The following is a 20,802-nucleotide window of genomic DNA, read 5'->3' on the forward strand; positions in this document are numbered from 1 at the left end:
GGCTGGAGACTAAAGTGAACGATGAGGTCCTGAAAAAAATCACTTTATGATGTAGATTAATCCTGTTTGGGTGATTCTACTAAGAGAAACCCATGGATCTTCGTGCAGGGCAAATCTGGCTTTTAAATACCTTTAAACCATTCAACTTTCCATGAGGAAAATTTACAAACCTTGAGGGTATAGGTTTCAAAATTCTCTTCCTTGTTTCCCAATTGAGCAAATGATTCTGGCTCCGCTTTATTTGACAGGCATTCTGAAACAGCCTGAGTGCCTGTCAGAATCTGGGATGGGATGATATACAAGCTTATGGATTTAGGAATTTATAACTTCTTCATAATCAGCCCATCAGAATCAAACTGATTTCTGAGAAACACAGATGGTCAAACAAGAACTTCTGTATGAAGAAAAACAATACCTGTTTCTTCCTTACCCTAGCCAACTCTAGGGGGCACTGCTGTGATACGTAGAAACTTGGACATATCTGATAAGATTTGGGATGGAAAAGCCCTGTTTGGAAACTTTCTCTGGTGGCTGATGCCAACTGCGTGTGTCATTATTAACTACCAGGATATCTGAAGCTTGGGTCAGAGTTCTAGGAGAAAGGAGTCCCAGACCCACCCAGGAGTCATGTCTTAGGGGAAGAATATTTGAGATGGAGGAGCAGAGGAGGATTGAGATAGGGAGGAGAAAACCTCACCTGTACAAGAGCCATCTTCTTTCTCACCTTCTGTATCTTGATGCCCTCTCATAGCTGATAGTTAATCACCAAGTTATTACTAGGTGTTAAGTAAACCTCGTTTTCTCATTTGACACCCATCTTAGCAGTGTACTATGAGTGGGGCGTTCACTGAGGGGGAATGCTTCAGCTTGTCATGTTCTGAGCTAGGAAGCAGAGCTTGGAAATGACATGCATGCCACCATGCTAACTGTAAAATCTGGGTGGAGGCAGGGTGCCCGAGATCATGTCTTTATGAGGAGGTGGCAGCTACTGCAGCTTGGTCTCTTGGAGCGTCACCTGGCTTGTGGCTGCGTGGAATGGGCTCTAGGTTTCATGCAAAACCTCCTTCCATCCACAGAGATTATACAGGGAACAAGGAGAAAACATAAAGCATCATTACACGCCAACTGCTGACCTCCCTGAAGTCCTGCTGGCCAAGTTGAATGCCATGAATATCAGTGAGGTGAGTCTGACCCAAGAGGCACGGGTTTTAATGACGGGAGAGCAAGGCTAGTCATGGGCAGGCACACAATGCCCTGTGCTCAGAAGCCCCCGAGCTAGTTTCATGTTCTGCCATCACCACCTTGAAATATGTGATATTTTTGGACAAGGGACTCCACATTTTCATCTGCATTGGGCCCTGCACACTATATAGCTGGTCCTGCAGAAGAGTCCTGCTCATTTGAAAGAATGATCTGGGAAAATTCTCTGCCTAGTTCAAAGAGCATTGGTTTGGAGGATCTGGAAAGTGGGAACATCAGAATATAGCTGAGTATATCCAGTGGCTATACCAAGGGAAGACTTGGGGCTTAACTCCTCCTCTCCAAAATCTGTCAGCTCCCCTGCCCACCATTTCTGTTCTTTGATAGAGACGTCTGACTTTTCTTTATCTGACATAAAGCACTACGCATATGCAATCTCGTGCCTCCTTCTTCCAATCAAATTGCTGCTTAGAAAAATCTGTGTCTGTTTGACTCTAAAGCCTTTGCTTCCCCTCCCCTCTATGCCTCAACCTGTCCCCCCTCAATCACATCCCCTGCCCACCTCCAATGGTGGGCACGAGGCAGGATCCAACTCATGTGGGTTTAGCTAAGCCACCATGACCTCTAATTCCAACTGGCCAGGGAGGGAGGGGACCCACCATGAACCAGATTCCCAGTTTGGTAAGCCAGAGTTTAGGAAACCACCAGGTCGCTTAAAGGTCTTTCCTTGTGCACATCTTCCCGACAGACGCGTTATAAGGAATCCTGGAGCAAACTTCGAGATGGTGGCTATAAACTGAGGTTGGATGCCCTTCCATTCCAAGCAGCAAAGGCTTCTGGTGAAATCATAAGTGATGTAAGCATTCACCCCATTCCTGTGACAATGTTCAACACTAACCGGTTTTCACTCCTTTTACCCCTAACCCCTGCCTTCTTTTGCCTATGGATAATTCCCAGTCCTCTCTGAACTGACTGTGTCAGGGCAATCAGGGAATGACCAATGAGAAAGAACATATCTTGCAACAAAAACTTCCCCAGCCTGGAATACCAAGCCAAATGCTGGACTGTAAACATAGACCCTGGGCAGATGAAATGCACCCTTCACCAAGGTGTTCATCAAGAGAGTCCACATGAAGAGATGGCTAGCAATGCACCCACCTTCCTCCAGCACGGGGCCGCCCACGTGCTAATGCGTCCTGCCATTTCACAGCCGAGCCCTTTAGTCATTGGGAGTCTTGCATATGAAAGAATAGCCCTTTTGACGACTCCCGCGCATTTTCTTTTAACTCACCCAGTTACTGTCAAAAGAACAAAACATTTCACCCAATGCCCACCTCTTCCATTCTGTGTCCCTTATCCCTGAGCTGTTCCTCTCTCCCGCTCTCTTTCCCTTTAGTACAAATACAAAGAGGCATTTGAGAAAATGAAAGGACAGATGCTTGGTTCCCGCAGCTTGGAAGATGATATCAGCCTTGCACATTCAGTGTATGCGACCTCACTGCAGAGTGATGTAAGTGGGGGGAGAGGCATCAGCGGCTGTGGGCCCCCCACCTGACAATGCTCACTGCACAGCAACCTAACCTCGTTTGTCCTTCTGGATGTGGGTATTGGTTCTGTTACTAACTTGCTATGTGACATTGTTAAATCACTTGTCCCTCCAGGCTACAGCTTCCTCCTCTGTAAAAATGAGATGCTGGACTGGTTGACCCCTTAGTTCCCTTCTGGGCTGGGCATTCTATGATTTTGAGCAGTGGTCACTGGCCACTTGTCTGGATTTGACCCTGGGCTGGGTTTGGCCTCCAGGGGTGTTTCATTTGGTCTGCAGAGTGGATTAATTGCAAATTTTTAAAAATGGAAAATTTTATATAAAAGTGTTAGGCCTGTGGCCAGAAGCTGGACCTGGATTCCTTAAGGCTACAGTTGGTTGAAGTGGCTTCCTGACCAACAGCTCCATTTAGAAGGGATCCGTGCAGTAGACCAGGCAGCCACCCTCCTCTTCACTTCCTGCTTTACTCCTTTATGCTACCTGCCTGTCCCCTGTAGGTGTCTGAGTTTGCAATGACCCTGTCATTGTTGGTTATGACCCTATGGAGACTGGCAAATGTGTGGTAGGCACTGTCTCCTTGCACATATGTGAGTTGGCTAACATTGATGATGAAATCTGTATCCAGCATGTTACAGAGGGCTAAGTGCTTTTATATACAGTGTCTCAGTTAACTGTCAGACTATCTCTAGGAACTCCATCTTGTTATTCTTCCTTATTTTCTCATACGGAAGTAGAAACTCTGAGTGATTCAGTCTCTTGTCCAAGGTCAGCTAGATAGGGGCAGAGCCAAGCCGTGGAGCCAGCTCTACCTCTCATGGTCTTTCCACAACTTCACATGTTCTCTGCCATTTTGTATTCTGCCTCAGTTTCCCCATTCATAACTTTTTTTTTTCCTTTCCATCCTGAGTTGCTGACCTAAGAATATGAGGTTGGATATGAATTGTCCTTGGCATTATGCTAGGGGTGAGGACAGAATGAATGGAAGTGGGGGTAGGAGGTCAGGGAGGGGTGGCCAGAGCAATGAAAGACAATGGAAGGACAAAGGAGGTTGAGGAAGAGATGGTGATTCTGCTTCTGATTATTTCCAGAGTGAGTTTCCCAGACCTTTAAACACAGCTCCTCCAAGGACTATAGTGGAACCTATGGTTTGGAATGGGTCTTCCCTTCCCTCTCCCAGAATGTGTGTTGGGTTTTTGGGAATGCCTATCCCTGAGGACTGACTCTCCAAGCATCCCCCCACTGTTCCTGGCTCCCACGTTGATGAGGAAAATCACTGAATGCTTTGAAGAAGCTCTTCCTTAGCTAGTATGAGAGGAGAATCCCTCATGCCTGAACTTGAGTGGGTGATGGGAAAAAATATGGTGGGCAGGGAGCGATGCATCTTCTTGCCTCTGAAAAATAGAAAGATCTAAAATTTGAGCAAGGGAATCACTGACATTATTTACTGTTACTTGAACTTTTGTATGTTCCCCAAATGAGGGAACCATGGGCCGTCTTCATCCAGATCAATGACCTCCAGGAGCTGGGGGTAGTAAGTGTCAGGGCCTAGAGACAAGTCCTGCTTATTAGGCCAGTCTCTGCAAGAAAGGAGCACTGCCCCTGCCAAGAACTTCTCCTGGGCTTACCTCCGGACAATTGCATTGCAGTTGCCCTCCCCGATGGTCCCGTTGCAAATAGTGGCTTTGAAATAGCCGCTGTTGCTCTGTCTACCCCTCTAGGTGAATTACAAGAAAGGCTTTGAACACTCAAAGGCGCAGTTCCATCTGCCGTTGGACATGGCTGCCCTGGTGCATGCCAAGAAGGCTCAGACCCTGGCCAGCGACCAGGACTACAAACATCCACTGCCCCAGTACACTTCCTTGGCAGAAGACCTGAGGCTGAGCTGTGCCAAGAAAGCCCACAAATTGCAGAGCGAGGTAAGGAGACCTGGCCTCTTTCTCGGGGGCCCTTCTTCTCTCAGGCCCTCAAGGCAGTGACCTCCAAGCTCCTGTTGGCTCAGTGAAATCTCTAGAAATGAGAAATCCTAAGCCCAAGTCTTATTTTGAAACCCAGTCTGAGAGTTCCTGTACAGCCCTTAAGCACAGTTACGCAAATCTAATCATAACCACCATTTATTATTTTTTGCTGCACTCTAAGCATTGTTTTATGGATTATCTCACAGTCAGCCCATATCATTAGTTTATCCTTATTTTACAGAGAAATTACAGTGAAATGCAGAGAAGTTAAATATCTTGCCCAAGATCACACAGCTATAGTGAGAAAGGGAGTGCTGGGATTTGAACTTGAGGTTCGAATGACAAAGATGCCCTCAAGGTTCATGGTTGTGCATGTTTAAGATTTGCCAATGATATTGCCTCTGGCCTCAAGTCGCAGGAAGGATTCCTGTTGGTGGTTCATGCATTCCTGTGCCACCCACCTTCTGAGGACGGCTAAGATCTGTTGGGAGAGGCTGCTCAGAACCTGTCAGGACTGATGCACTTCAGGGAGAGGAGAGGGAAAGCAGGGCCCTGGAGACCCTCCCTGGGTTCCTTTGAGGAGTCTTTGTACTCCTCTGACGTGCATTTCTCACTCCTGATGCCCGATTTCTGAAGCAGACAGGCCCAGGAGGGTCAGGAGGCATTGGAGACTTCCTCACTCCCAAGGAGAGCCAGAATGTTCTTCCCAACCGGCATCCACATCCTGTTCTCTAGTTACCTTATTTCCCAGTTTGCTAGGTTTCCATGCTATGAAATTTGCAGGTAATGGGCCTGCTTAGGAAAGGAAAACTCTGCACAAAATCTCTTTCCTGGTTTGGCAGTGCCTGCGATCTGAGCGACACTCAGATCTGGGTGTCTGTCGTCTGTTTGGATTTTACGCCTGTGTACAGCATTTACTGAATGACATAAACTGTCAGGAAACTGAGAGCAGCTGTAGGAACGAGGGAGCTGCCACGCTTATCTCGGGGGCCCGTTTGTCACTTGAGCGGAGCCCTCGCTTGCCCAGCCTCTGGTTGTGATAGCGATTGGAAGGCAGCACGCCCAGGGGGCACCTCACTGGCTGAAGGGGAGTGAATTTGGGGACTCTTTTAAACTGTCAGCCCAAATCACTCAGGTACACACACTGGCCCCCACCCACAGGAACTCAGGCAGGCCTTTGCCAGATTCTTTTGGATTTATTTATTAGTTCTTTCTTAACCCATGATTAATTAATGCCACCCGCTGCTGCTGGATTTTGTTTTAGAAGACCTGTTAGACCATTTCCACATTTGCCCCAAGACAACTGACTTTCTAACCACAATCCGCTTCAGTGTTTATTTTTTGATAGCTCACATTAAAATAAAAATCTGTCTTGCTTCCCTGGAACAGCTACACTGAGACAAGTGACAGCAGAATTATTTTCTTCTGACCTACATTGCTTCCCCCCTAGTGAGCATTTACCAAGAAGCGTTTGTGTGTTGGCTGAGTTTAATGTATCCGGAGGGATGGGTTCAACCTTGAGTTCTAATTATGACGCTGTCAGATGCAGTGTCCTGAGACCTCTGGTTTTGCTTTGCTTCCTTGTTCTGAGAGCTTGGCTTTTCTGATTCTTTGTATTTATTACTCCTTCTAGAATTTGTACCGGTCGGACCTGAACTTTATGCGAGGCGTTGCCTGTGTCATTCCAGGCACGTTAGAGATTGAAGGGAGGAAGAAAGCATCGGAACTCATCAGTGAGGTAACTGTGGATGCTGGTGTTGAGTGTCCAGGGCATATTTCCACAGCAGAGGACAGTCAGTTAGTTTTTCTTTCTTTCTTTCTTTTTCTTTTCTTTTCTTTTCTTTTCTTTTTTTCTTTCTTTCTTTCTTTCTTTCTTTCTTTCTTTCTTTCTTTCTTTCTTTCTTTCTTTCCTTCTCTTTCTTTCCTTTCTTTCTTTCTTTCCTTCCTTCTTTCTTTCTTCCTCTCTCTCTCTCTCTTTCTCTCTTTCTTTCTTTCTTTCTTTGAGATGGAGTCTCGCTCTGTCACCCAGGCTGGAGTACAGTGGCATGATCTCAGCTCACTGCAACTTCCGTCTCCTGGGTTCAAGCGATTCTCCTGCCTCAGCCTCCTTGGTAGCTGAGATTACAGGTGAGTGCCACCATGCCTGGCTAATTTTTATATTTTTAGTAGAGACGGGGGTTTCACCATGTTAGCCAGGCTGGTCTCGAACTCCTGACCTCAAGTGATCCACCCAATGTGGCCTCCCAAAGTTTTGGGATTACAGGCGTAAGCCACTGCACCCAGCCAATCAGTTTGTTTCTTACCACTAAAGCCAGTTGGATGTTAAACTTTTAGCAGCAGTGACTCACTGCCTAACCCCTGGGCTGGCCTTTTTTTTTTTTTTCTTACTAGATTCTCCCTTCAGAATGCATGCCATTTAAGACAGCTTTGTGGATATGGAGTCGGTTCCTCTATTAACATATAAGGATTATTCACTGGCCCACGAGATATTCTTTCCCTGTGTCCCTTTGAAGAGTGGCCCTGTGGTACAGTGCAAACAAAGCAGGCTTTGAAGACCAACAGAGGGAGATTGACATTCCAGGCCAGCACTGATTTGCTGTGTGACCTCAAGCCAGTGACCTACCCCTCTCTGAGCCTCCACTTCTTAATTAGTCTAATGGGTATACTCAGGCCCCTCTTTTTTAATTTTCGTGAGGATTAGCACTAATCTAAGCACTGTGCTTTTCTGGCAGCTGTATATGAAATGGTTACTACCAGCTTGAAGTGGTGATAATTTCTTGTCAAAAATACAGAAGTCTTAGAATTCTAAGCTTTCTGATTTCCTGGGGAATCTTGCTCACCCCTGGGAGGGTAACGGGACTTTTATTCATGGTAGATGCAGGGACAAGAGGGGATAATGGACAGTACTGGAAGTAAAAGGTGTTTGGCAGTCAGCCTGAGTGCTCAGATAAGCTTATGTTTTGCCTACTAGGGAAGTTTAGATTTAACCTCATGCTTTGCTTTTCCAGTGAAAGCTCTAAAGCAAGTGGTCTCTGTACCTCATGGTGCATCAGAACCTTAAAAACCTTAAGAAATGCAGAGACCTGGGCCCCACTGACTAATTTACTGAATCCCAGTCTCTCAGGGTGGGGTGTAGGCACACCTATTTTTAAATTTTATTTATTTTTATTTATTTTTTAGTTAGTTCGTTTACTTATTTATTTATTTATTTAGAGACAGTCTCACTCTATCACCCAGGCTGGAGTACAATGGTGCGATCTCAGCCCACTGAAACCTCCGCCTCCCGGGTTCAAGTAATTCTCATGCCTCAGCCTCCCAAGTAACTGGAATTACAGATGAGCACCACCATGCCCAGCTACCTTTTGTATTTTTTAGTAGAGACAGGGTTTCGCCATGTTGGCCAGGATGGTCTCGAACTCCTGACCTTAGGGGATCCCACCGCCTTGGCCTCCTAAAGTGCTGGGATTACAGGCATGAGCCAGTACACCCGGCGTGTCTGTTTTTTTTAAGCTGCAGTTTGTGGTATGCCATCAAGGCGGAGGAGCACTGGGTCTCTGTCCAGCAAAGATCTGGAACAAACCACAAGTTTAAATAGTCAGGTTCACATTCTTGGCAAAGGACTAAATCTCCCTTTCCCATTTAGAAGGGTCTGATTCAGTCCATCCTGTCCTCCTCTCTGCTTCCTCATCCCAGTGAGTTTTGCGGTCACAAAGGCAGGTGACAACCTGGATTCTGGAATGATAGACTTGCAACCTTTGCAAAATGAGGCTTTATGGCTAATACTTAAAGAACTGGTTCTGCTTCTGGTTTTTATCCCTTACGGAGTCTTCTTCTTCCCTTCTTGTGTGTGAATTCAGAGTAAATATCGGCAGCATCCCCACTCATTCAAGTACACAGCTGTGACAGACACTCCCAACCTCCTTCATGCGAAGTTCAGCAACCAGATAACGAATGAGGTAAAATCTCCTGATGGCTTTGGAATGGTCTTTTAAAAAAACTGCTGGATTGTTAAAAACACATGTGAATGTGTATGGGGTGAGAAAGAGCATGGGTGTTTATGTGGAGGTTTGGAAAGAAAAGAATGTCATTATATGGAGCCTAAACATTTTCCAGAGGAAATGAAAGCCCAGTTGGGAATCTGGGATCGTCTGTAGTCTCGCTTTCCAAGTGCAATCCCAGACCAGCTACATTAACATTGCCTGGGAGCATACTGGCAAGGCACAACCTCAGATCTACTGACTCCAAATGGTCATTTGACAGGATCATAAGATGATTCTTTGGCACATGAAGGTCTGAGAAGTACTGGTCTATAATTCGTTTGTTCTGTCTAGGCAAATATTGGTTAACCAATTTTACATTGTCAATCTGATGTGGGAGGATTTGTGGTTATCCAAGGACAGTTATATTGTAAGATGTTTGTCAGGCTTCTCAATTCTCTACCTTCTCCTCTTCTCACTCACCATTTACCCAATTTACACTTTCATGTATCCAGCAGAGGGTAGGTGCAAAGGAAGGAATCTTATTCCGTAAAATTATCATTCCAGCCTCATCGATTCTACTTATTCATAGTGGCTCTCTTACAGGTTCGAAATAGGTGAGCTTGGCAGAGAATTACAGTTTGAACCACCTTTAGGTTTTAGGATTCTCCTTCTGACTCTATCTTTAGTTTTTAAGATTCTCCTTCTGACTCTAACTTCTAGAAGTCAGCTGAGATTTGGTTATTTACACTATTAGTTCCTACTTACTCCAGCTGAAAAGTAAGAAATGGCAGCTTGGGATAAGGGATGGAATTCATCATCTTTTAGAGTGGTAGTATCACTTTTAAATTCCTATTTAATCTTTTCTGCCTACTTTATGAGCTTTGTGCTGTGGGATAACAATGCCTTCTCTCGTGGCCTCTGGCCTTAGCGAACTCGGCAACCATAGACCGATTTCTTTTTTTCTTTTTCTTTTTTTTTTTTTTGAGACGGAGTTTCGCTCTTTCACCCAGGATGGAGTGCAGTGGTGGTATCTCGGCTTGCTGCAACCTCTGCCTTCTGGGTTCAAGCGATTTTCCTGCCTCAGCCTCCTGACTAGCTGGGATTACAGGCTCCTGCCACCATGCCTGGCTAATTTTTGTTTGTTTGTTTGTTTGTTTGAGACAGAGTCTCGCTCTGTCGCCCAGGTTGGAGTGCAGTGGCGCGATCTCCGCTCACTGCAACCTCTGCCTCTTGGGTTCAAGCAATTTTTCTGCCTCAGACTCCCAAGTAGCCTAGCAGGCGCCACCACGCTAGGCTAATTTTGTATTTTAGTACAGATGGGGTTTCTCCATCTTGGTCAGGCTGGTCTCAAACTCCCAAACTCAGGTGATCCGTCCATCTCAGCCTCCCAAAGTACTGGGATTACAGGCGTGAGCCACTGTGCACGGCCCTAAGTTTTGTATTTTTAGTAGAGACGAGGTTTCACCATGTTGGCCAGGCTGGTCTTGAACTCCTGACCTCGTGATCCACCGGCCTCAGCCACCCAAAGTACTGAGATTATAGGCATCAGACACCATGCTTGGCTCATAGACCCATTTCTAATCACAAGAATGGATGTTTTTGTACAAGATGAGGCCATCCAGGGCAGCATTGGTGTGATTCACCAGCAGAAAGGATCCTGGGGCTTTAGTAAAGGGTATAGGCAAGGGTTTGGAGACATCCCTTCCACCTCCCTTCTCCTAAATTTCCCAGGTCTTTGTATGACCTTTATGTTATGTCCTCAAGGACAAAGTCTACAATATAAAGAACCTCGGGAGTATTCTTAAATTTATTTTTCTTTCATTGGCCTATTATTCAGCAAAGCACATTGCCATTCCTTACATATTCCTTTTACATCACTCGACTTGACTCATGAAAGATTGTCTTTATTGAAATAAACATCTTCCCCAAGACTGGAGATGTATCCATGACACAATGAATGGGTTTTTGCTATCGTGTTTCCTCAACTGCCATTGAGGGACTTCCAGCACTGCAGAAATGCACAGCACTTACCTCTTGCATTACTATTATTATTATTATTATTTTTATTTATTTATTTATTTATTTATTTATTTATTTATTTATTTATTTATTTTGCCCAGCGCCTGTATAAAGCAGCTGGAGAGGATGCAAGACACCAGTATACAATGACCCTTGGTCTGCCCGAGTTCATCCGAGCAAAAACGAATGCAGCCAACCTGAGTGACGTAAGCCGTTTTGTTGCTTAAGTTCAAGCATGCTCCAAAGTCATGTATGTCTGCATCTGTAAAGTGACCCAACACTGACCTTTCTGGCCTTCACAGAAGCTTTTTAAAATGTGTAGCTTAGATGCCCATGTTAAATATACCTTCTCACAAATGTGAGTCTGTGAGTGTACCCAGGGTGTGTACTAACGAGATTTGCCGCACAAAACAGAAATAGATTCTGGAACACCGTGCTATAAATGAAAGGGGTGACCTTTGCTCATTGATTCATGTAATTTTTTAAAAAAGATTTACATGTGTTCCCACTTTAGGCAAAATACAAAGAGTCTTGGCATAATCTTCGTGCTCAAGGCTACAAGCTGACAATAGAAGCGCTCCCCTTCCAGGCTGCCCGGGCCTCTGGAGATATAGCCAGTGATGTGAGTTGAATGATATGACCTTCCATCTTGCCTAATTTCTGTTAACTTCGTGTAAAACAATGTCTACGGCTGATTTTCCTGAATTAAAGCAAATCTATAACCATGCGAGACAGGATGTCACCTGCAGAATATATTAGTTATGAATGAGATTCTTTGACTGAGGGGGAAAAGAAAGGCTCTGTTAATCAGAAGCTAAATTCAGGCAAAGGTCTCTAGCAGGAAGGATATGATGATTTATTTCTAATTGCAACGTCTAGGCTACGATCCCCTTGTAATGCATGAACTGCCTGTTCTAACTCCACCCAGATTTAGAAGAGAACTCTCGATAGAAATTGCAATACAGCCGGAACATATCTCCCTCTTGGCTCTCTGTAGTTTCACTCATTGGTGTTAGGATTTGATGGCTGTGTTTCAGCCACTCTGTTGATAACATCCATAGCTTTGGGACATGAAGGTGACTTTCTCTTTCCCACAAACAAATCATAGAAAAATGTGGACTTCAAATAAATGGATCCTGTCTTTTGGGTTTAATGTTTTGCCAAGTGCAAATGGATAAAGGACAAGTTTCTCTTTCACCCTTTTTGATAAATTCCTTTTGGCCATAGGACATGTAAGGGGAGTGAAGCCCTTCCTTTGGTTCTGAGGATCTGATTTTAATTAGATAGGAAGAATGGAGCGATGTTTTAATTGTCCATCCCCCAGGGAGGAAGGCATGCTCTCAGGCCAACCCCACTGTGGTTTTTCTTATAATCATCACCTCCTAGTGTAAGAACAAGTGATTTTTCTAGAGTCTGCAATGAAAATGCACAGATAGAATTTGACCGGCTGGCCCTTTCTTGCAGTTTCTCTACAGACATGACTTTGTGAAGGAGCGAGGGAAACTCATAGGGCCCCAGAGTGTAAGTGACGACCCCCGAATCCAGCACTGCCGGCGCATGGGCCAGCTGCAGAGCGAGCTTCAGTACAGGAGGGGGGCGACCAGCAGCCAAGCCCAGTTCCATCTGCCCATGGACATGGTGCACCTGGTCCACGCCAGGAAGGCCCAGGCCCTGGCCAGCAACCACGACTACAGGACACAGTGTCACGAGTTCACAGCACTGCCCGAGGACCTGAAGATGGCCTGGGCCAAGAAAGCCCACGCCCTGCAGAGTGAGGTAGGGATGGCCTTGTGAAATGCAAACCAGCCCCTGGCCTTTCTCCTTTCACCAAACCTGGGTGTCAATCTCTGCTTCTTCCTTAGTCTTTTGGGTTCTCCTGCCCCTGTCTGCCTTCCCCAAACAACGATTTGCTGGGTCTATATCATTTAGGTTGGAATCATTTGTTAACTCATTCAACAACTCTTTATTGAGGGCTAGGCACGGTGGCTCATGCCTGTAATCCCAACACTTTGGGAGGCCGAGCCAGGTGGATCATGAGGTCAGGAGTTTGAGACTAGCCTGACCAACATGGTGAAACCCCATCTCTGTTAAAAATACAAAAATTAGCCAGGCATGGTGGCATGAGCCTGTAGTCCCAGCTACTTGGGAGGCTGAGGCAGGAGAATCACTTGAACCCGGGAGGCAGAGGCTGCTGTGTGCCGAGATGGTGCCACTGCACTCCAGCCTGGGTGACAGAGCAAGACTTCATCTCAGAAAAAAAAAAATCTTTATTGAGCACATTCTGTATACTAGCCACCATTCTAAGCCCTGAGAGTGCAGCAGTTAGCAAAAGAGTCAAAACATTCCTGTGCTCATGAAACTCCTGTCATGCTAGAGGGAGATAGGTCATGGTAAATACATGAAATATGTAATATGTCAATGGTTATACATGCTATGGAGACATACAGAGCAGGGAAGTGGGGCAGGAGGCGTGAGTGTGTGTGTTTATGTGTGCACACGCGTACGTGTGTGCCATTTAAAATAGGACATTAGGGGTAGCTCTCATTGAAAAGCTGATATTTGAGCAAAAGCCTTAAGGAAAAGATAGAAGGGGATAGGGAACTCCAGGCAAACCGAATAGCAAGTTCAAAGGCCAAGGACTTGAGTAGGAGCAGCCTTGGCCTGTTTGAGGCTGAAGTGAAGGAGCAGCCTTGGCCTATTTGAAGCCAAGTGAGTGGGGATGGAGTCACAGGGTCTGAGCAGGGCCTGGGCTCTGCGGAGCAAGGATAATATGGTAAGACTGTAACCACTGCCGACTGTCACTGACTGCTTGCCTTTGCTTTTAAACTTGCAAAAGCAGTCTGACGTGGGGACAGCTGTTACTCCTGTTTTAGGGATGAGGTCATGTGGGAAGTGCCGAGGGAGAGTGGGCTCCAGAACCCATTCTTAACCATCGTGCTCTCTTGCCGGGAGCTCAGAGCAGGGAGTCATGCCCTCACAGCACGGGCATAGACCCTGAGGTGACCCCAGGGAGGTCCTTCCCTGAGCGGGGGCACCAGGTGGGCTGGTAGAGAGCGCTGGCCCCTCCCACATCATGGGGCAAGATTCTGGAGTCAGACTTCTGAGATTCCAACCATAGCTCCCCCACTACTGGCTGGGTGACCTTGGACAAGTTCATGCCTTCTCCAAGCCGCAGACATGGTCATGATGGCATGGGACATGACAGTAATGACAATGGGACTGCGTTGCAGTGTGGCAGGCACTGCGCCTCACATCCTCTCTCTAGGCCCACAGCATCCCTAGGAGGAAGGTGCTCTCATTTTAGAACATAACCAGCCATCTGTGTCGGGGTTTCTCAACGTCTGCATCTTTGACGTTTTTGCAGGTTAATTGTTTGTTTTAGGGGCCTGTCCTGTGCGTTTCAGGATATTCAGTAACATCTGTGGTCTTTATCCTCTAGGCACCCATATCACCCTACCCCCCAGTGTGACAACAAATGCCTCTAAATCTTGCCAAACAAATGTCCCCGAGAGAAGAAGTTATCCCCCATTGAGAATCTGGTTCTCAGTGGAGAACTGGTCTATATGAAACAGTTAATATGACACCTGATCCATAGAAGCACTAGAATAAGTATTAGCTGTTTGAATATGTTCCTTACGCTAAGCCCCTCAATTCTGGTTGCCTTCAGGGCAATGACTACTCCTAGATGAATTGTAGATAGCAGTAAGTGGGGTATTCTAAACACATAATCAATTATTATTAATTGCAGTAATGATTTCATGAATTTAATTGTCATTGCATTATTAATTACAGTTTGCTGGAACTGAAATATCATGTCATTCACCATCAAGCAGAGTGTAGAGTAGGGTGCATTCATCTGGGTCCCACATGGGGGATTTAGTTACTAAAGTGCCAGCCCAAGTTCCACTTACAAAGTTCTTCCATTTGCTAAGCAATCCTAAGGGCCCCCAAAACAGCTCATAGCATGACTCTCTGGTGCCCAACAAGGGACCCTCTTGTCAATGGCCTATTTCTTGAGAGAACAGAAGCCTTCTGGGACAGAACAGGCCCCCAGGGAAGGTAAGGAGGCCACCTGGGAGAGGTATGAGAGGTGGAGCCAGAAGTCAGAGGATGTGTGTGGGAAGTCCAGCTGTCACTGTGTGTCCATGAGCAGTCACTTCCCTTTCCAGGCCTCCATCTCTCCATCAGAAAAGCAAAGAGGGGCTGGGTGTGGTGGCTCACACTTGTAATTCCAGCACTTTGGGAGGCCAGGGCAAGTGAATTGCTTGAGTTCAGAAGTTCGAGACAAGCCTGGGCAACGTGATGAAACCCTGTCTCTACAAAAAATTAGCTGGGTGTGGTGGTGCACACCTGTTGTCCCAGCTACTTGGGAGGCTGAAGTGGGAAGATGGCTTGAGCCCAGGAGGCAGAGGTTGCAGTGAGCCATGATCATGCTACTGCACTTCAGCCTGGGTGACAGAAAACCAGAGACCCTGTCTCAAAAAAATAAAAAGAAAGAAAAAAAGAAAGTAAAAGAAAAGCAAAGAGGTTCGATTTGATCCATGATCTTAGACTTTGGGATTCATGGGAAAAATGGCTTTTAAATGGTGAGATCCACATAATGTCAAATTTTGTTTTACTAACTGAGGAAGAAGGAAAAAGACAAATGCTACCTTAAGCTACCATTTATATCACTGTTATTTCTGAAAAGAAAGGACATTTTCACACTAAAAAAAGAAAGTAGAGAGAACATAATCTAAAAAGGAGAATCCCTCCCATGAAATTGTAGTTGGCCATCTTAAAAGCTGACATTTTAAAGGCAGGGTATGTATCACATTTTTAAATGCTAAGATGTTACTGCTTAAATTTTAAATGACCATATTATGCTGTACGCATTGTTTTTAAGCTGCAAATTGGTTAATGAGGGAGTCTGGGTTCGAAGAAGCTGTGAACAGGAGTCCCGGAAATGTTCAGCTGGTTCTGAGGCTTCAGGTTGATTGCAGCCATTATCAAAACTCCAGTTTCACGTGGTTCTATTACGCAGAAAAGGGAACAAGTGCTAAATAGGTGTTATCTCAAGGGAGCAGCCCCAGCCTTCAACTGCTTCTCCTGACCTTGCCCTCCCCAGGTCAGAAAGAAAGCTTTGGGTAGGGCCAGAGGGGACCCAGAGATGCTGAGCTCTTCATGGCTGTGGTTCATTCCCGTGTCTTGTCCAGTTTGGACCAGCCTGGCCCAGTCTTGCTTGACTCAGAAATTCACCTGAGATGCATGCCTGGTCCACGCAAGGTGCATCATAGGCAGGTGCTGATTCCATCACCTCTTCCGTGCTTCTCAAGTCTGCTGTTGCCTGCTCCCTTCATGGTCTCAGACCAGGCTGCTGGGAGTCCGGAAAGGCATGTGCACAAAATGTCACGGAGACAGTCCCAACCTCTCTGCTTACAGCTGTGTGACCTAAGGTAGACTCCTTAAGCTCTCGGGACTCAGTTTCTCCCTCAGAAATAACAACAACAGCAATAACTAAAATGTATGGAACGCTTACCCTGGGCTAGACATTGCCATAAGCATTTTGTGTAAACTATCTCATTTAATATCTAGGTGGGTACCACTATGACTCCTCTCTTTACGGGATGTGGCAATAAGGCACCAATAATCTAAGTAGCTTACCCAAGGCCACAGCTGGTAGGGAAATGACTTCCTCAAGACTGTACAGCTAGGACAAGGCACAGTGAGGCTTCCAGCTCTTGCCTCTTAACTCCTGGTTCAATCTCTTTGGCTTCCCCAGATGACCTGGATTCCACCTGGATTCTGAACCCAGGTGCTCTGTGTCTGTCCTCTTAACGACTATTGGTGTGGCTTACCCACAGTACAGCAGCTGGTGGCTCTGCTGAGAGTCTGAACAATCATTTGACAACCAAAATGTTTCTGTGAATGGGAATAACTGTTCCTTAGGCTGGGCGTGGTGGCTCACACCTGTAATCCCACATTTGGGAAGCTGAGACAGGAAGATTGCTTGAGTCCAGGAGTTATAGAGCAGCTTGGGCAACATAAGGAGACTCCATCTCTAAAAAATAGAAAATAAAAAAAATTAGCCAGGTGTGGTGGTTTACATCATTCTTTCTGCATTAGAACTCGGGGACTAAAAGCTACAGCTTGAGCATTTGCAACACAGTGCTCCAAAATGGGGGTGCTGGGTAACCCCATGTGTGAATCAGAAGAAGGCTTCTAGACCTTAATATGTAAGAGGGGAAAAAAAGTGAGGCTGCCATTTGGGGAAGCCAGATTCAGCTGTGCAGCTTTGAAAGGTCCCTCATTATCTTATAATCCTTCTTCGAAACCATCTTTGGGTAGCAGATTCTTCTTGACTCCCCTCCCCTTGCCCCCTCTTTTATCATGAAGTCTGGGGCAGGTGTGTTGTTTTTAGGATCTGCGTGAATAGTCAAAGCTGGGCTGGGAGCTGAGATATCAATAGACAATCCATTTATAAGAGAGTTGGAGGCACAGTCAGATCTTTGGGGAACCTGCATCTTGCTTTCTGACTTACCTGGGATCGTACTGTTCAGCTCAACAAAAGGCAAGTTGAAAGAGCGCTCCCCACGTCATCTCGTTTATGAAAGGAGCAAGGCCCGGCTGTGAAGAGGCCCTGTAGGATTATTCTCTCCAACTTAGAAATTTATCCAATTTTCTCTGTTCTTTATCAGAGTGCAAGGCAAAAGCTTTGCCGGTGTAGACTGAAAGATCGTGGTATAAAAAGCAATCTTACTGACATGGGGTTTCGAAACCTGCTCCTGAGCCTGAGTGATGTCTCCCTTCACCAGTTGGAAGGCACAGTCGAATTTGCACAGGGGCATTAACCAGCAGACAGTAGATCAGAAATGGACCCTCTTTGAGGCCAGCTGTGAGGAACGCTGTGAATCCTGAAATGAAAGAGAACTAAAAAGGCCAAGAGGCTGATTTCTGGAGTGATATTTTGTGTTACAGCAGAGCTTATGTCTAAATTAGAGAAATGCCATCAACTTCGTTTAGATCCAAATTTTAGATTTTCTTAGAGAGGCTTTTTCCACCTTTAAAAAATGCCTAATTTCCATAAAGAGAAGAGAAGAAGAGAAGCATTCAGGCGACTGTCTTGTTGTAGGCAATGGTGGGCAGATCAAGGAATAGTAATGAGATTCAACATTTGGGAAGGTTACCAATCAGACCTACTGTCTTAAAGTACCATTTATTATTTCCTCTCAGGACTGATGCCGTAGCCTAACCTTCCGAGCTCTTAAAATGAGGAAAGAAAATAAGGCTTAGCCCATTTTTGGAATATAAACAAATCATAATGAGTAACAGTAGGAGGAGGTGGTAAACTGAGGCATGAAGAAGTTAAAATGATTTACTCACTATTAGCTGGTGGCATGTAAGTTTGTTTCCATTTTTAAAGTCCTGCTATAATTGACTTCTTTCCCCTTCCACTACCATTATCACAAGAACAAAAATCTAACTTAAAGAGTGGCTCTTAGCCCTGAGTACTAGCAGGTGTTTTTATGAGAACAGAGGGGTTGTTATGAACTTTGAGTATCACAGAGAGAAACTGAGTCACATTTTGGTTAAAGTGATTTGCTCCCAGTTATAGGAGGTTGAACCCAGAGTTCAAAGCCTGAACAGTGTGCAGAATGTTTCTATTTAGGCAGGCGGGTAATGGCCTCACTGGCAGAATGAAACAAAATAATCCCAGCTGGTGCTTAGATATGAGCATATATCTCAGCTCTTTCTTTATGCGATCGTCCACATAGGTGGTTACTCTCTGCTTTAAATCCTGCCAGTTCACTGGTGGGACCTTCTTGTATCTCGTATGTGATGCATTAATTAATTCCTGGCAGAATGTACAAATTCAAACAGTTTGACTTGATGACATGCAGAATATACTCCCAGTGAAGATGTTAAAATGTTGTGATGAAGCATTATTACAAACGCTATTACAAATCAAGGATCTTCTTGAAATGCTGTGGTCATCTTAGGCACTCTCCTGATAAAGCCCACGATTTTCTCCCTGCAGTTGCGCTACAAGTCAGACCTGGTCGGCATGAAGGGCATAGGGTGGCTGGCGCTGAGGTCACCACAGATAGAGAGTGCAAAGAAGGCTGGAGAACTCATCAGCGAGGTACCATCAACCTGTCCCCATCACAAGCGACAAGGGCAAGCTAGCATTTCCTTTTGAAGAAGAAATCTGTTCATGGAGTGGAGATCCCAAAAGGCCTCATGGTCACCAGACTCCCAGTATTTTTGGAGGGCCAGGTGCAACCAAATCCCAAGACAGAGTGAGGTTTCCCTCCAAATGAATTCACTGCTGAGGAACTGAAGGTGTGATGTATTAGAAAGTTCTCAATAAATGCATTACGTACAATTGTCATCTAAACTGGCCCATTCTTCGCATTGAGAGGAGGAGGAATTTGCCACCCATCTACCGAGTTGACTCTGTGTTCAGAGGTTTTCTGATTTCTGATAGTGTTAAAATTTGCCCAGGAATAGTTACATTAACTGAACTCCTTACCATACTAACAGCCTGGGGATCCCTGCCCTGGAATTCCCTCGAAGGTGACACTGCCTTCTTCAGTTTCTTAATAACAGAATGTATTTGGACAGGGTCCAAGCAGGGCCACATTGATGCTGAATACTGCCCTTTACTGAATTCCTTTATTGTAGGGAGCCATAGTATTTTGTGACCTCTCTCTTCAAGACAGTAAATACCTGTAAAATGTTCCTTATCACAGAGGCAGTTGAATCTTTTTATACTCTTGATTGTTAGGTACCTACCAAGAAGAGAGGCTTGTTTTCCAACAGTATGATTGGCATGTTAGGTACTGAGAAGGTGGAGTGAAGCTGCATGCTGAAAAATGCATGATGTTTGACTGTGTTTCATGAGAATCTTTGTCTTTCTCTTATAGACCAAGTACCGTAAAAAACCAGACAGTATGAAGTTCACCACAGTGGTTGACTCCCCAGACCTGCTTCATGCCAAGAACAGCTATATACACTGCAATGAGGTAGGTCCTTTCTTGTCATTCATCCCGGGCATGCAGTGTAGCATTGCTGCTCAGTGGTCCGGGTCTAAGAACACAGGCTCTGGACAGATGGCGGTGCAAACTTCCTTTCTACTACCTGGATGATCTGAACAGATGGGCGTGCAAACCTTTCTATTACCCGGATGTTCTTGGGCCAGTTACTGAATCCCTTCTAACCTTGTTTCCTTTATTTAAAGGGTTGCGGGGAGGATAATAATAGCAACCATTTTATAAGATTAAATGAATTAAATCAGGATTAAATAAAGGCACAGAAAGCTTTTAGCAAGTACATGGAACACAGTAAGTTCTCTAAGTGCTCCTTGTCATGGTTTGATTTGTAATCACAATGATAATAATGCTTGGTATTATTGATGATCCCTTGCCAAACACTCGATCAGATACATGTTGCTTGTTGATAGATGGCAGTGGAATTAAAAGATTAATATAACCCAGTTAGGGGGGGAAAAAAAAAAGGAACAGTTGTATTTAAAGCTACTTTCTGCTTTTACTCTCTGTATAATTTGGCCCTATTTCCTCATTCCTGTCTTTATGTCAAGGAATAGGAGATTAATGTTTTTCCCCTGAAATTGTTAAGGGATTCAGTTCTACATGCAAAGTGACAGCTGCTCCATTTCACAGATAGCCCGACTGCTGTACTGACCGGTTCATATTTGTAAAGCCTGAGTTAAATTTGGGAATTGATCAGAATATTACAGTTTCAACTTTAAAAATACATAAGACTCAAACACTTCCTGAAATTGTTTGTAATTCTTAAATCACTGCTTTAAAAATAAAAACCAGATAAATCTTGGAGTTTTAAAATTGTGCCTTCCTGTGATCCAGGTGGGCTATGAAAACACTAATTTCTTGAACATATATTAAGATGTTTTATAACAAAGAGAAATTACTAACTATGCATATTATAATTATTACCATTACTGTTAAACAACAGAGGCATTTGAGGCTGTACCTTTTTTTTTGAGACAGTCTCGCCCTGTCACCCAGGCTGAGGTGCAGTGACACAATCGTGGCTCACTGCAACCTCCACCTCCCAGATTCAAGCGATTCTTCTGCCTCAG

At 45.1% G+C, this 20,802-nt stretch overlaps 1 protein-coding gene across 3 annotated transcripts in view; it reads left to right on the forward strand.

Moving 5' to 3' along the window:
• NRAP (nebulin-related anchoring protein) overlaps nucleotides 1-20,802 on the forward strand; it is a 77,848-nt gene that overhangs the window by 47,732 nt on the left and 9,314 nt on the right. For all 3 annotated transcript variants that reach the window (XM_011927860.1, XM_011927861.1, XM_011927859.1), the window contains 11 exons: nucleotides 1,077-1,181; nucleotides 1,949-2,056; nucleotides 2,597-2,710; nucleotides 4,465-4,662; nucleotides 6,335-6,439; nucleotides 8,559-8,657; nucleotides 10,802-10,906; nucleotides 11,215-11,322; nucleotides 12,165-12,476; nucleotides 18,718-18,822; nucleotides 19,607-19,705. In XM_011927860.1, the coding sequence (XP_011783250.1) occupies nucleotides 1,077-1,181; nucleotides 1,949-2,056; nucleotides 2,597-2,710; nucleotides 4,465-4,662; nucleotides 6,335-6,439; nucleotides 8,559-8,657; nucleotides 10,802-10,906; nucleotides 11,215-11,322; nucleotides 12,165-12,476; nucleotides 18,718-18,822; nucleotides 19,607-19,705 (1,458 nt within the window). The remainder of the gene's footprint in view (nucleotides 1-1,076; nucleotides 1,182-1,948; nucleotides 2,057-2,596; nucleotides 2,711-4,464; nucleotides 4,663-6,334; nucleotides 6,440-8,558; nucleotides 8,658-10,801; nucleotides 10,907-11,214; nucleotides 11,323-12,164; nucleotides 12,477-18,717; nucleotides 18,823-19,606; nucleotides 19,706-20,802) is intronic.

This window comes from Colobus angolensis, unplaced genomic scaffold, assembly GCF_000951035.1.
Source record: "Colobus angolensis palliatus isolate OR3802 unplaced genomic scaffold, Cang.pa_1.0 Scaffold75, whole genome shotgun sequence".
In the NCBI taxonomy this organism is placed as follows: domain Eukaryota; kingdom Metazoa; phylum Chordata; class Mammalia; order Primates; family Cercopithecidae; genus Colobus; species Colobus angolensis.